We start from the raw sequence: 16,920 nt of genomic DNA on the forward strand, positions 1-16,920 counted from the left end.
ATCGTGTGTTGTTATTCCACGATGAAAAAAGAGGGGTGCCATTTGTTTTTTTTTTTTGTATGGCACCTCGCAGTTCAGCCTAGGAGGCTGTGTACTGCTTAACCGGACTTTTCCCTCTGGATGCCTAGAAGTTAAGGCCTCCAGCAAGAGGCTAGTTTGACCGCTAAGTGTGTTAAGAACGTATAGCGGTTTCAGACTTAGCGTTTTATAATTTTTGAGCACTAGACGCGATATCATTTTTCATATGTGCTTATAAGTTCGAATAAGTGGCAGTTAGTCTTCAAAAACGTTGCCGTTTTCATAAAAAACAAACTGGTCTGAAAACTTCTTATTAATTTATTTTGAAAGTATTGAGCGTGTATTGAGTATACACATTGAGCGTGTCCAAGGGACTGGCAGCATTACCTCGCTGGATCGCCGTGCTAATCCTTTGTCCGACGCAATAGCTCTCTAGATCTCTAGTTGTCTTATACATGTCTTTCTAAGGAAGTAATGCACCTACCATGTTATCTCTGCATCACCTTAAGGTTGACTGGAGAGAATGCCCATGGCATTAAGTCCGCCTTTGTAATTGTTTGATTGCATAAAGTTAAATAAATAAATAAATAAATAGCCAGCCTCTTGGTCACTTAATATTTTTTTGAAATACTTGATTGAATACTTTGTACCCAGGAGCCGATGTCTTACCACTGGTGGTTTAACAGCTCAGCTCACAGCAGACACGAGCTCACGACTACGTCCATGACCACCATGCCTAATTTACCAGGTAAATATTACATCATTTTTACAATATTTAACCCCCGATACGAAGAGAGGCAGTGTCAGTGTGTTCTTAAACGGCGGAACCAATTTGGACGCGGATTTTTTAATTGAAGCTGGTGTTTCAGCGGTGGTTCTTGGCAAGTTTCACCAAAATTGGTACAGCCGCTTTAAAATAATTATATTTTTGGTGTATGCCTATTTCTTTTGGGTAATCTCTAAAATTTTGAGGGAACTTTCACTAGAAGATAGCTGATATACACACGCGGTATTTCTATACTTCCATCTGCTATGTATATTAATTTGTAAACTTCTTCTAGGCACATACATATACATGGTGAACACATCATCAGACTACGGGTGGGTGCAATGTTCAGGATCCAACTCCGTGGGACGTCAGACGAAGCCGTGCCTCTTTCATATATTGCCTGCTGGTAAGTGTAAATTATTATTTTTATACTTATTTATAAATATCTTAAATTGAGGCATACCTAAAAATCACAATGCTTGTGAAAAAATGGTTTATTTCATATTCTCAATTCAGAACCAATTAATGTCTCAGTAAAGTCAAACTGACAGCTGTCACTTTTGACACGTGTCAAAGTGACAGATGAGTTTAGATATTGCCCACGTCAAAAAATCCTTTCAAAATGGTAGGTTTGTTATTTTTAAGTAGAATCTCAGTACATAAAAATAAAAAAGCACAAAGGAGATGGCCAAATTTTCATAGTAAAAAAACCCAGAATCGACAGCAACGAAATGGGTGCCAATGGGTTCATTATGATAGACCTTTGATGGTGCCAAAAAATCCAGTCTGAAATCCATGGGGTATAGGAGCTATAGCATATTTTCACAAAAATAGGTTATGTTGAATTTATGTTGATTTTTAAGATGATTTACATAAAGGATCATAAAAAACACGGTATACTAACATTATAACATGCGAATAGTAATATAATCATAGTTACAGAGTTTGCCTGGTAATCAAAAGGTCTTGAGTTTGACCCCCACCCATTGCACTATTGACATGAACCACTCCAAATACGATTAAGTACCGACCTTACCTACTTGAAGAGGTGTCCCTGTTGCGAACTTGAACAAAGGTTAATTAAAAAAAAAACCTTAAGTTAAAAAAAAAACTTAAACTTTTTTTATTTTTTATTTTTAGCTTTTTAGTCACTATGCGCATTAATGAAAAGTTCTCGTCAATGCGAATAATATAAGCCCAAACACGAGGTAGTTAATATGTACCATTGCCGAGTTCCCTTGACCTTCTCTCTTCTCCATCACCAGATCAGCTCTAAACCTTCACTCGTGTACAGTGCTAACAGACATACACCTGAGTGTAAAGTTTTTACCCTATGCACAACTTTTAATGAACAGCAAACAGGAAAGTTAAGCTTTTTTATGTACTAAAATCTTCATCGAAAAAATCTTGTAAAAAGAGAACCCCATGGTTTTTAGATGATATGAAATACTTTTTGTAATCTACACATTATACTGAATCCAACCATACATACGAAGTTTCTGTCGACTCTGGGTTTTTTTTTGGCCATCTCCTTTACTATAGCGACGCGAGTCAGCTCAATACAAATCAAAGACCCTAGGTCGTTAACGTAGACAGAGTGAGCTACGATCAATTTCCGAAGCTTATTCACATAAAATATGATGCTTGAGCTTCCTGTACCAGACGTTCCTATATTGATGTGAGAGTGAAAATTATTGGGTCGCTACTAGACTTTAATATCAGTGTTGTCGTTACAGAGAACCTTTTTACTTTAATGTGTAAAATCATTTTAAAAATTTACAGATTTATGAGTACAAAATAACTTATAATGCATCTACTGATACCTAGTCTGTTTTAGTATTTTTTATAAATTTTGGTAATTAAAAAGTAAATGGAAATCTCTCTCACTCTGTCGACGTATTATTACAGACTAATTAATAGAAATAAAAAACATGCAAACGCCTAAATTGAGAACCTCTTAATTTTTGGGCAGTCGATTAAAAAGTCTTTCAGTTAAGTAAATTATATAGTTAGACCGTTAGTTAGTTAGTTATTGTATAGTCGATCTCAGTGGCGTGCACTTGGAGAGGCCTATGTCCAGCAGTGGACTGCGATAGGCTGATGATGAAATTATATAGTTCACTTTTATTTGGAAGTGTAATGTAAACATTTTATCCACAGATAAACCATCTACCCCCAAAGCGTGTGAGATCACCAACGTGACTTACGACTCTTTGACTCTAAACTGCACTCCAGGACACGATGGGGGAATACATCAGTCTTTCTTATTAGAGGTAAGTATTTAAATACTATCTATTCTGATGTGTGATATTATCATAAAGCTGAAGAGTTTGTTTATTTGAAATCAATTCCTACACACCTAGAGGTACAATCTCAAGAAACACTCGAGCTGATTATTTCAGTGTTAGAGGACATGGGAAAGGTTACAGGTTGTTCTGATAGGAGGCGGGTGAAACTACTGGTGAAACTAGATTATTCTAAATCAAAGGCCAGGTTTTAAGTGGATATAATAATATTTTGTAGTATCTAGCCTATGCTGTCAGATAAAGAAGCATGTTTTTTTCAAAAAAATGTGGAGGGTAGAAAAGCAACACCGAGGTAAACACATGTATTTTATCCAAACAGGGTCATAAAAGGTCAAAATTTTCGCACAACAATAACCCAAAAAAAAATCACAATATATCAAAATAATAACAATACAATAGAAATCACGTTGTTTCTTAATAAAAGAAATATATAGTGTATCTTTTGTTAGGCTTCATAAATTGTGTTAAAGAAACCAAAGGGCTTCAATATGTCTCATTACTGTCACTTAGTTGCGACAAATAAATCTTGGATCGACATAAAATCCTTTGTGAACAATCTATTACATTTTTCTGGGTATCGAAATAAAAGAGAAATATAAAAAATATATATTAAGAAAATACTGAAATCGTATGTTGGACTTATTCTTTGTTATAATTGTTTTTGAGAAAACCTACTGAACTAAATGTGTAAAGAGATGAAAAAGATAAAAATATAGAGGTAGAAAAGCTATTCAAAGTAGGCTGAAAACAGCAATTTTGGTTTATAAATAGTACATGAGACAGCCCCCAAAAACGCCCACTCTTCATCATTGCCTATAATTTTAGCTGGAAAAAATGGTCATATAAAAAAATATATTTAATTATACAATATCAAGATTAAACATTTTTGTTTGTAAATAAAGTTGCATCAACATGTTGCTGAGTTGCTGGCAATATGTTGCTGACAATACTGCGTGTTGTAGCGTATAATAATAGGGAAAGTACATGTTTCCAGTAACATTCTTATTGTTCTTCAACAATATTGCTAAACAATGTCCAGCAACATTCTTGTTGCTCATCAACAAATTTTTAATATGTGTACGGGGCTTAAATGAACATAGTATTATGTAAGTTGCTAGAAACACAAGGTATCAACCATGTAAAAAATTGGAGCCAATCAAATAAATACTCTATTACCATCACCATAACCTTCAAAATCCACCTTCTCTTCCCCAGATATTCGACATGGCGACGGGCCAGTTACTCCGCAACGTCAGCAGTGACGACCCAGAGTTTGAAGTAGCTGGGTTATCAGCCAGTAACTCCTTAGCCGTGTCAGTTAGGGCATTCAATAGAAAGGGCTTCAGTGAGGCCCTGACTTTGACGTCCAGTTTGCTGAAGTACCCTCAGAGGCATACAGGTATGTTGTTTATGAGTGATTTTTTATTGAGATGAAATTACAGTTGATTATGTCATAGTTGGTAATTAAAAATAGAAGCTGAGTTACTTTAGAAAAAAAAAAAACTGAAACTCGTGTTTAAAATTTTTTGCTCCTATCACATACAAAAAAAAATAAGATATACACTCCTGATTTCACAACTATCAAACCATGAATTTCGATCATTATATAGTTATCGGCACGAATCTTGAGCTCTGACCTTCAGCTGCGCAGAAGTAATTTATTAGGTCCCTTTTGTGGTATGAAGTGAGGCGTGGGAGTGGGCTAAAGCGGTGATTGGCCTGCAGTGCATCGCATCATAGCCGTCACTCGGGATTAGTTCTTTATTAACAAATCACTTCTGCGCAGATGTAGGTAGGTAGGTAGGCAGAGCTCAAGATTCGTGCCGATAACTATATAATGCACCTAAACAATAATTAAAATATTATTTGAACAGTCCTCTATTTAGAACCGCATATTTTACAATGTTACTTTTTTGCATGATTTTCATAAGAATCAAATTGTTCCTCAATTTCTTTTATAAAAGATTTATTTTTAAAATGTGTACAACAAATAAATAAATCCTCAAAAAATACCAGACCAATAAAATCCACAGTGTTTCCCACAGCGCAAGTGCCGGTCAAGGTGGAACTGACAACCGTGCTGATCATAGTGCTGGGAGCAGTTGGAGTCATCGCTGCCATGACTGCAGTGTCAGCTGTGGTTTTCTGCTGCAAGTACTGCAACAAACGGGAGAGTAAGTAGTGAATTGGGTAGTTGACCAAGTCAAAAATAAATTACGTTGTCATATTCATTTGGGAAAGCATCTATAAACAATGATATTTACCATTTGCCCAACCGTTTTTGATAGTTCAATAAAAGTAATGAATTTGTCTCGTTGGAAACTACCGTATTCATTGAAATAGTGGGTGGGTTAAAACATCTTGAGGAAACCTGGGCTATAAAGTCTGAAATCACCAATCCGCATTGAGCAATCGTGGTGATTAACGCTTTTGTTTTCAAGTTTAAAACAATATAATGCAAATTCATCTCATATTCAAAAAAAAAATTAGAAAAAGAATTGAACTGACTCCAAAACACTATAAGGGGAAAATAAAACTTTTCTCACGGCTTCAAAAGTCTTTAGTTTATTACTGCGTTTATTTTGCTACCGATTTTTGCTTGATTTTTAATAATATCAGTTTACCACTATAAAATACTACTATTTTCTAGCCAAGTTTTTAATAAAACGTTCTTATCTTACAGGAAAACACGAAAAAGACAAAAGGCAACAGGACGAAACGTCCAATATCCCTCTAACTGGCACTAAGGAATCGGAGAGTGTAGACAGTTTAGGTAAGTGGCTCAACCATGGAGAACAAAATGACTAGCGGAGATGTCATAACGCAAAATCTCCTTAGAAAGTAGCGCGCCAACATGCGGGTGTTCGGGGGACGAGGAACATTACTAGCTAAGCCGCCCCTACTTTCTATGGAACCAGTCCATTATTTTTAAAATGAAATCACTAATCAATCAAGACCGATCTTTGACAGATTGGTTTTGACCCGAATGCCTCGTTAGTTGTAGTAACTGATCACGCCTACCGCACGTTGCTTGACCTACAGGAAGGCACCTGACCTACCTTCCTTATGGCATCTCCGCTATCTTTCCTTCCTCCGTGGGTTTAACTCTCAACATCGTTGCCATGGTGACGTAGAAACTTTGAGAACGTTCGAGAAATCCTCCATCTTTTATCGTTTTTATTGGATCTAAGTAAATAATAACTTTTGTTGTTTTTTTGTGAGGGTATGTTATTTTATTAGTTTTGTTGTTAGTTAAAATATTAGTAGTTTAGTTCTTTGTAGTGGCTAAATATTTATTGTTTTTTTTTTCCATATTTTATATGACCTAAGATATTGTGATTGGTGGGCGTAACAATTGTTTCTATTCTGGTAATAATAATATAATAGTCATTTGTATGTAGGTATAAATTCTTACAACCTCATACCTATATTAAACGTGGTCTAAAAAAGTACCAGCTTTAGAGCTAGGTTTAAACCACAATCTTAAAGAAAGGTGTTGAATTAAATATAGCACTAAATCCACTTTTTTATTAGGTTATCAAAGTCGGTTTGTCATAAAATATGTAAACCTAAAGTTGTAGTATTTCTTCATGTATGTACATATAGTTACTCCAATACACCAGGAATTTTCATACATATTCGAGAATCGTCTTACATTCAAAATCCAAGCAGAAATTCTAGCACAGCTAATCTTCCAGTTACACAGCATATTCCTAGGTTTAAGATAACCTATATACTGCCAAGCTTAGACCTATATACCGGTTTGTACTAGTTTGTACCAGTTTGTGCCGGTATATACCGGTGTACACCAGCCTAAGCCGGTCTGACCCCTTAAGACCGCTTGGACAAAAGCTAGACAAATGAATTAGTAAACCTGACTAACCACTGATATAGTTCTAAATATTTAATTGAACTACCCTCGGTCTGGGCAATTTGAATAGCATTTTGGTCCTGTGGTGAGGTAAGATCGGATTATGGTCCTTTCGGTTGTTTTGTTTTAGTTAGATGGTTTTAGAATGGAAGGTACGAGAATAGCTCTGGCTTTTAGGGTGATTTTCAATTTCCTATTGTTTCCTGCTAATATTATAGACGGGAAAGTTTGTATGTATGGGTGTTTTCATGTTCACGCAATAACTATTGAAATGGATTTTCATTGGCAGTATTATAGCTCAGTTATAAATGCCAAAGTTTACATGTATGACTGTTTGTTGTCTTTTACGCAATTAACTTTAAATGGATTTTCATGAAACTTGGCAGTAACAAAGATATTAGAATAACATATAGGCTACTAGTTTTTGCGGGAAGTAGCTCCTCCAAGAAGTGCATAAATCTGTTGGCAGAAGCTGGTATTACATAAATCGTGGTATTTATCGAATGTGAAGCTTTGCTCTCTGCTTTCAATATCCTCAGTTCGCGAAAAAACGTTTTTTCCTCGAAAGCAAGCCTTTGAGAGGGCTGCCAAAAATATTTGATTTATCTCGACTGAGTTCAGATTCGACAGAAGCAATAAAAAAGGAAAAGTCTTCAAATATTTTCCATTCATTTCGAGACGTGGTATATCTTGTTCTGTTTATTTTTATTTAAAAGTACACTGCAGATTTTTAGTCGGCCGATAGTTTTTTTGGGCTCATAAATCAGTATGAAGATGAATGGTAGTACGCACATTACAAAGATCAGGTATTAAGCTAGTATCAGACCTGCTCAAAAACTTTGATTGGAATCAGGATTATTTTTAACAAATATTGCCAAACACTGGGTCATTTGTTGGCCAACTGTTTAGTTTGCAGTGTGCGGGAACTCTAAGATAACTGTTTATGTTTATACACAGCTCAAAGTTTCTACATCCGTACAATTTTAAAATACAGCAACTTTTCCTAACCCTCGTACTTTCAGACCCACATTTACAAAGTAAAAACCGCTAATTACGAACCCGAAAACATCAAATACACTCGCTCGTACTAAAAAAATATTTATTTTCTCCTTTCAGATAAAAATCCTGACATAATACCTTTAGATGGAAAAATAAGCGACAGCTGCTCAAATAAGTCTTCAACTACAGACTACAGTTCAATTAGACCTTTGATATCAAAAACTACGGATAAATACGATATGACGACGAATTGCGAACGATTTTATGACCATAACATCGATCCTTGTAACCAGTACATACAAGTTAGACCAATGGACTACAGAAGACCAACGTATGCGCCAACATTGCAGATGCCAAATCTTGGTCCAAGTATACAGAGTTTGGGACCAATGAGCAGCTTGCATATGGCCAATGTTGGGCCAAATGATTGTCATAGACAGCCGTATGATAAGGTGTATGAAGATTGGTTGAAGTATAAGAATGCATTGCCGTTGAATACTAGTGGTTTGGTAAGTATATAAAGTATCGCGCTTAACTAAGATTTCTTTTGGACTTTAGACTAATATTAAGTACCTATCTAATTTCATTTGTCTGTTTGTGACCTACTTTTTAACAACTTAATACATCTCTGCGTTTATCTATACCCCTCAGTCAAGAAATAAAGTTAGACATTGATTGGTTTTTAAAAGAAAATAACCCTCTTACAATTTAAATTATTCCTGCGATTTTTGCTCCAAGTATTCATAATATTACTTTAAATATCTATGTGCATTGTATGTTTATCTGTCTCCATGTATTGTATGTCATTCATTCTTATACAAATTAAATTATTAATAAAAATAAAATATTGGTCCTAAGTTAAAAAAAAAACATGCTGTTGTCTTGCAACTTCAGGTCAGTGGTAACAGTTTTATAGAAAAATCGCACTTATTGCTGTTGAGTTAAGGCGCATGACAGTTACCACTGATGTGCAGTCTACCGTACCAATTTTGTCACTAAACATATATATAATTTATTTATAATTCAACAAAACCTAACCTAACACATTTTTTCCAGCTACCCGCGGAACAACTGTTGCCCCCAGAACTATACGCAACACCGCCCCCTCCATCTCTCTACAGCAACCCCAACAGGAACCCATTGAACCTGACGCAAATGCCTGAACTCGAACCCAGGTACCACCTGGAACCAAGGTCCCTGGTCATGGACTCTAGAAGTTGTAACAACTCCCCCCCAGTGAGATTCAATACTGAGAATAATAGCGTGTATTTCAATAAAAGCGTCCTGGATAGGACTTCGACGTTGCCACATTTGAAACCTAGTAGGATAAATGGTGAGTTTTGACAATAATTCTTTGATTAAACTGTTTTTCTATATAGAAATCTAGAATTTGAATTCACTAGCCCGGCAGCCGACTCGACTTCCTTACACAAAAGCGGATAAGCCATGCTTGTGTGTGTAAATGGCCATGCACATTGTCTTTCTACATATGACTGTGTATAATTATCGGCACGAATTTTGAGCGCTGACCTTCACCTTACTCACCGCGCAGAAGTAATTTATTGGGTTCCTTTTGTGGTATGAAGTGAGGCGCGGGGGCGGGCCAAAGCGGTGATTGGCCCGCAGTGCATCGCGTCATAGCCGTCACTCGGGATTAGTTCTTTGCTAATAAATCACTTCTGCGCAGAAGAAGGTCAGCGTTCAAGATTCGTGCCGATAACTATACATAAAAGGTTAAAATAAATAAAATAAGTTGATTCTAAACCAATGTATCCAGTTCAAATGAAAATACTTCTCCGCACAAAAAAGAGTTTTGAAAAAAGATTAGCAAATATCAAAAGACTTTTTTTCCTTTACAAGATCTAGCAAAACGAAATAAAAAGTGCAACTATCTATGTTTTCATTTAAAAAGTCTCTCATTTACTAGGTTTCAAGGAATAATTAATTATCTTGTTAGTTTCATCTTGTTTGTAAAACATCGCTGTTTGCGACCGTCCGATGTGCAGTTTCTTTTTTAAATTAATTGTCTTTTACTTTTTTTCGTGTATTTTGTACGCGAGTGTACAAAATTTTCGTTGCAAATATATTTTTAACGTTGGACACATTTGTTGACAACTATGTTTTTAGGTGTTTTTTTTTTTTACATTTCCAAGTAGGTAAGCACCTGCTTTATCAATATCGAATGGTTTTAAACTTGATTTAATTTTATGCACATGCAGCACAATAATCTAGAATTTACGCACAAGTACTTAAAAAAGTACGTACTAAAAATAAATATATCCTACCTATACGAGTAGTTATTTTTTTCACAACTTTGAAATCTCAAAGGTTTGTTAGAACATCATTATTTGTACATATTTGTGCGAAGCGGCAACTCGCTAGTATATACGACAGTTATTATTTAACCACTTACCCAGTTAAAATACCGTTTTTCTCTTAAAATGTTTTTGTTACCATAAATATCGATCTGCGGTTACACATTAATTCATTTTCATAAAATGTATTCAGAGATCGGTAATGTCCAACAATCTCTTGTAATTACATTATTATATTCAGAATCACGGTTGGAGAAACGATATTTATATTCCTATAGGAAAATTGCTGATAAAGGCTCATTTTTTGTCAAATAAGTAGGTATTATTGAATTGCCAGAAAATGTGTTTTTAAATACCTGTTTGTGATGGCTTAATTTAAGTTTTATATGGGGGTATTGAGTTGCCCGAATAACTGGGTTGAGGTGGTCAGATAGGCAGTCGCTCCTTGTAAAACACTGGTACTCAGCTGCATCCGGTTAGACTGGAAGTCGTCCCTAACATAGTTGCCTACGATGATGATAATGATAAGCTTAACTTAAGCCATTGTAATGTGTCTTTTAAAAAACTCAAGGACCCTCAATTTCTGACCCTCCAACAATTTTTACCTACTTTTTTTACCGACATAATGTTAACATACCTACATTTCTTTTGCAGGAAATTCACCGACACAAATGCCTAGTGAGCCAAAATGTGTGACAATATCTACCGACACCACTCTAGAACATACTAAAGTAAGCAAGGAATGCGACTGAGACAAAAAATATTAAAAGGACAATGCACTTTGGGTGCTGCCAACGTGATCCATGGAGAACAAAATGACTAGCGGAGATGTCATACCGCAATATCTCTTAAGAAAGTAGCGCGACAACATGCGGGTGTGCAGGGGACGAGGAACGTTACTAACTTCGTCCTCATACGCCTTCCCAAGAATCCACTCATTATTTTCAAAAAATCACCAATCGATTAAGACCAATCTTTGACAGATTGCTTTTGATTTGAGAAGGAACGTACTGCACGTTACTTGACCTACAAGAAGGCGCCTGACCTACCTTCCTTATGGTATCTCCGCTGTCTTTCCTTCCTCCGTGGTTTATTCAGACAAAGTGACCTACAAAAGTGGACTAGGTAATATGCCTCTATGTGTACTTTTACAGGCAAATGGCCTAGATAGTTAGAACCGAGTTTAAGTGGTGTGAAAAAGTGTAAAGTGTACGATTAATGTGATAAAATTGCGTTAAAAATCGGTGTGAAAATTTGGACCCGTCCGTTGTGATTTTTTTTCATTTTTTTTTTCATTTTGTGTGTGATTTTTGTATTTTTTTAAAACTTCCAATTGAATTATATGAATGTTTCCCTAATTTTATTCGACACGATCAATTTATTTTATTTGTTTTGTATAATTTTGTCTTTTAAAACACTGATTATTTGTCAAATGAATGTGAATTGTTTTCGTTTTTTATTGAATTGATTATGATATTTAGAATGAACGATATAAATGTCAATTTTGATAGAACGAAATAATAGTTTGTAAAATAGTTTTGCATCTTACTCAAGGTGTATAAGACTGAATTTGTGTAAAATTACACACAGTTTAGGTAAAATAATTGTTTTATTACATTATTGTAATTAATTATTAAGATTGACAACTGTTTAATGAACGCAGAATCTTTTTTTTTACATTTTTGTTCAAAGTGACTTGTTTGCAAAACTAAAAATTTGTTAAAAACTAAAAATCAGTTAACAAGTTTTTAATTAAAAATTGACTAAAGGAGAATAGGTAAAACAAATATAGATAATTACGTTGTGAATGTAAATAATGTAAATATTAAGTATGTTATACGAAAAGTTGCCATACTAGTTAAATAGTTATTACTAAAACATGTATCTTAAAAATAATGATTACTGTCACAAAATCGAGCTTTTATGTTAAAATAATTTTGTTTTTAAAGGAAAAGATAAAGGAAAGCGGGTGGTTTCCGAAAAATATACGAGTATTAAGATTGTATTTACACTTGAAAAGTGGAAATGTTGAATATCTTCGAATTGTTGATTTAAAAATATTTCGGAGTATGGAAAGCTTGCTCGTAAAGGGAAAAGCGATGTTATTTCAATGTAAATTATATATAAATAAAATATTATTAATATAAATATTTAATGTGATATCACTTGCATGAATAATTATACCTCAGTTTACGATGCGATTTTAATTGAAAACTTTTTAATTTTGAAAAAAATAAAAACATTACAATCTGGCCTAAAGTTATATTTAAAGTAGCATTTTTATATTTTGGATTTTATATTTCACAGATAATAATCATAGCTAAACAGTTTCGTTTAAAATAAAAAATAGAAAAATAATTTATTAATTAATAAGTCACAAACAAAAAGTTTTTTTTTTATATTAATTTTTATAGTTCGTGAACTGAGTACTGAGATTAAAATACTTTATTTTAATATAATAATTAAAATAGTTTTTACATATTTATTTTAATTGTGTTTGAAACAGACCAAAATTTATTGCCGACAAGTTTATAATTAGCGTTATTTTAAGTGTAAAAAATAGTACCATGACTTAGATTTTTATAGGTATTTAAATGTTACAGTCGCTATTAAATTTATTTAGTTACCACACTCAACCTCTTTACGGTCAATAGTCCTCAATTCGCACGACTCGCGACAAAAAAAATATTTTTTGTGTAAAAATATCTTAACAATGTTTAAGTTGACTGGACTTTAGATAAAGCGTACTGCGTAAAAAAAAATGTGTGTGAATTGCCTACGACAGATTTTGAAGGGTTTGATTCGCCCACTATACACACATCACATTAGTGCGAGTTGGATAAACAAAAAAAAAATATCGTAGTAAGTACTATCCCTGCAGTTACACGTTTTTACCTTATTATTTTACTTAAATAATTAACTATATGTATACAATAAAAAAAGATTTTTTAATTTCACGTATAAAACACGTTTTTATTTTTGTTAGCGACTGTACCATTTGCTTTGAGCATTTAATTATTATTTTCCGTAAGAATTACTTACTAACTAGCATTTTGTAAAAACAATCTTAAGTGATTATTTGTTTTTCTTAATTTTGTGATGTACAATTATTTGGAAATAATAAATGTGAATTTATAATAATTCTATGTTTTTTTTAATCATGATCTTTAGAGTTTCTAATTCACAGTTTTTATCCTTGACTAGCTATTCCCCGCGATTCTGCCTGCTTACTAGGAGTACTAGCTCAGATTACTATAATAGTTACTCTTTGTTAAAAAGTATATGCCTATGTTCTTTCTCAGTCTCTAGACTATCTGTATGCTAAATATCATTTAAATCGGTCCAATGTCGTGAAAGCCTTTCAGATAGACCGACAAATAGACTACCACTTCACATTTCTTTATCCCTAATTAGTCGTCCAAAGTTCCTATAAAAAAAAACTTTCCTTCATTAAACAAAGCTACTTAACCATGGTATCCCATAGAATACTCAAACATCTACAAGTGTATTTGTGTTCCCCATAAAATGTTATGGGAACTTGACAAGGCAAACATTTTGGCTTCGCTTCAGTGAGAATCAATATTTGTAAACATTTGACCAGGGTACGCCTATGATGTCGTGTGTGTGTCCTTATTTAGAAAGCACGAAAGACATAACTCTTTTCTTGGCAATAAAAAGGAAAAGGAAATGGGGGTAAAAAGGAAATATTGACAGTAAGAACTACTGATAAAATGCAAATAAATATAAAAGTAATTGCTGAAACATTTTTCAAGTACCAATGCAACTTTTCTAAGTTTGTATGTACTTTCTAAGTATATCTTAGACACCATTGACTGTGTTTCGGATGGCACGTTAAACTGTAGGTCCCGGCTGTCAGAGAACATCCTTGGCAGTCGTTACGGGTAGTCAGAAGCCAGAAAGTCTGACACCAGTCTAACCAAGGGGTATCGGGTTGCCTGGGTTACTGGGTTGAGGAGATCAGATAGGCAGTCGCTTCTTGTAAAGCACTGGTACTCAGCTGAATCCGGTTAGACTGGAAGCCGACCCCAACATGATTGGGAAAAGGCTCAGAGGATGATGATGAATTGCTGAAACATTTTTGTTTGTATCAAGGCTCCGAAACTAAAGAACCGATTTATAAAATTCTTTCTATGTTGTAAAGGTTCAAAAATGTGTTTTATATTGGTAAGGGCAATAGTTCCCACGGGACACGGGTGATACCGCGGGCAAACGGCTGGTAATAAATAAGAAGGTAAGTATAGTCAACTCCGCGCGTCTGGATAAAACACTTTTACAGCCTTCCTGGGTAAGTGGGCTATAATCTGAATAAAAGAAGTTTTTACTCAGATTATATTCTCAGAAAATTGGTTCAGTAGTTCCTATAATATGGGTTGCCGGGGTACCTGGGTTGAGGAGGTCAGATAGGGCAGTCGCTCCTTGTAAAACACTGACACTCAGCTACATCTGGTAAGACTGGAAGCCGACACCAACATAGTTGAGAAAAGGCTCAGAAGATGATAAAGATGATGGTTCAGTAGTTCCTAAGATTAGCGAGATCAAACAAACAAAGACTTTATAATATGAATTAGTATGCTGACTGTCAACTATGTATGTGACAAAGACAATGTTGATATTGACATTGTCTAATTATAGCTCCGTCGTATTTGGTACGTTTCTGTTAATTAAGACAAACTAGGGATAAATCCGGAGCGAATTATTATTGTTTACTTGAAGGATTAATATAGGTATAATTGGTATGTAGATATGACGTGTATGTACATTCAAATGATATTATTAAAGCCTTAATAGAAAATTTGAATTATTAATTGCTAGCCGTTTTCCCGCGGTTTCACCCGCGTCCCGTGGGAGCTACTGCCCGCACCGGGATAAAATATAGCCTATGTTACTCGCAGGTAATATAGCTTTCTAATGGTCAAAGAATATTTAAAATCGGTCTAGTAGTTTTTGAGTTTATCCATTACAACCAAACAAACAAACAAAGTTTTCCTCTTTATAATATTAAGTATAGAAAACTTACAGTTTATTTAAATTAATTTACAATTGCAATTTTTATTTATAAGATCCACATCTAAGACCTCTCTATTTAGTTAAAAGACTTAGGTCTGTTTGAGTTTCGATGAAGATTCAATAAATTGTCACAAAAACAAAAAAGCGTTGCCAGATAGGCAAGTCATAGTATAGTAAAGATCTTTTAAATAGTACATTTTTATTTACATAGATATTTGCAATACATATAAAAAAATATCCTAGTAAAACAAAAAAAAAACACTACAACTAAAACGCGTCAAAAAATTCATCCCCATCGCTGTCAACTGGGAGCGTAGCCAAGAGGCTGGCAGCATTACCTCGTTGGATGACCATGCTGATCCTTTGTCCGAGGTAATAGCCAGCCTTCGAATATACATAAATACGTAACTAAGCCTTGCATAAAATACCACCAATTACCACTAAATAATCCAATAAATCACATATACTTTACGAAAGTGCATAATTCAACGCAATTTGCAGTCCAATTCACTTTTTAACATCAAAAACAAAAATGTATCGAAAACTGCCCCAATTTTGTTCCAACATCGACGCCATTTTGTAAATTGTTATGCGTTTATTCGCAAAATAATATCTCAATTTATTTTAAATGTTTTTTAACCTGTCAGCGATCAAAAGTTATTGGATGATTTTTATTTTTTGTTATTATTTTTGTATCTGATGTTACCTACAAAGGCAAAGTTGCTAATTTAGCTCTTTTTGTCGATTGAAGTTCGATGGCTGTTGCGAATGAAGTAAATTTTGTAGTATTATTGGTTTTTATCAAGTTGCTGAAAAGGTGAGGTAAAGCACTGGTACTCAGCTGAATCCGGTTAGACTGGAAGCCGACCTCAACATAGTTGGGAAAAGGCTCGGAGGATGATTGGTTTTTATCAAGTTAAGTACCTATCGTATAAAAAGATATGATGAGAAAATAATGATGAAAAAACTTTTCTACATGCGCCATGGACAGATAACTGGATCGAGCAGGTTAGACAGGCAGTCCCTCCGTGTAAAACACTAATACACAGCTGCATGCAGTGAAGACTGGAAGCCGACCTCAACATAGTACTGAAAAGGTGAGGTAAACGATGTTCTTAAAGCAGCAAAGTCAGTATTACAAGATTTAAGTACATTTCTAGCAATTAGGTACGTCATGTCAAAAAGAAGAGTATTCTATAATGTAACAGTCTTATTGAATCCCCCAAAATGAGACCACATCAAATTCAAAATTTTACCACGTCATTACAAAAACTCGAAAGAGTTTAATAAAACTCCGTTCGCTAAATTTAACGGTCATCGGGGTCCATTTTACAGCAATTGGGGAAGATTACAAGCCCATTTCAATTAATTGTAAAGCTTTGGAGATAATGAGGGTCAATTTCAGAGTTCCAGTTAAAAATAATGGAGTGCTGAAGATGGAATGACTTTGGTGCATAAATTAGGGTAAGGTGTGAATATGAATGTAGTGTTCGCCCTACCTGTGTCTCTGTAATTACCATCCGATAATTAGGATATCGGCTCGCTTGCCCACATAACGTCTTACTCCCGTGCCACACACTCTCCCGGTTTTCCGCCAACTGGCCATAGAGTATA

The 16,920-nt window shown here is 34.6% G+C and overlaps 1 protein-coding gene across 2 annotated transcripts in view; it reads left to right on the top strand.

Annotated features, from left to right (window-relative positions):
- Positions 1–13,419, top strand: part of LOC124643118 (nephrin-like) — a 486,221-nt gene extending 472,802 nt beyond the window's left edge. Inside the window, exons 14-22 of one of the 2 annotated variants that reach the window (XM_047181973.1) lie at positions 673–766; positions 1,080–1,193; positions 2,948–3,060; positions 4,309–4,492; positions 5,127–5,267; positions 5,777–5,866; positions 8,081–8,472; positions 9,020–9,296; positions 10,933–13,419. In XM_047181973.1, the coding sequence (XP_047037929.1) occupies positions 673–766; positions 1,080–1,193; positions 2,948–3,060; positions 4,309–4,492; positions 5,127–5,267; positions 5,777–5,866; positions 8,081–8,472; positions 9,020–9,296; positions 10,933–11,030 (1,503 nt within the window). In that variant the 3' untranslated portion in view covers positions 11,031–13,419. The remainder of the gene's footprint in view (positions 1–672; positions 767–1,079; positions 1,194–2,947; positions 3,061–4,308; positions 4,493–5,126; positions 5,268–5,776; positions 5,867–8,080; positions 8,473–9,019; positions 9,297–10,932) is intronic. The other variant, XM_047181974.1, reaches the window with a different exon arrangement.
- Positions 13,420–16,920: the final 3,501 nt, after the last annotated feature.

This window comes from Helicoverpa zea, chromosome 26, assembly GCF_022581195.2.
Source record: "Helicoverpa zea isolate HzStark_Cry1AcR chromosome 26, ilHelZeax1.1, whole genome shotgun sequence".
Lineage (NCBI taxonomy): Eukaryota > Metazoa > Arthropoda > Insecta > Lepidoptera > Noctuidae > Helicoverpa > Helicoverpa zea.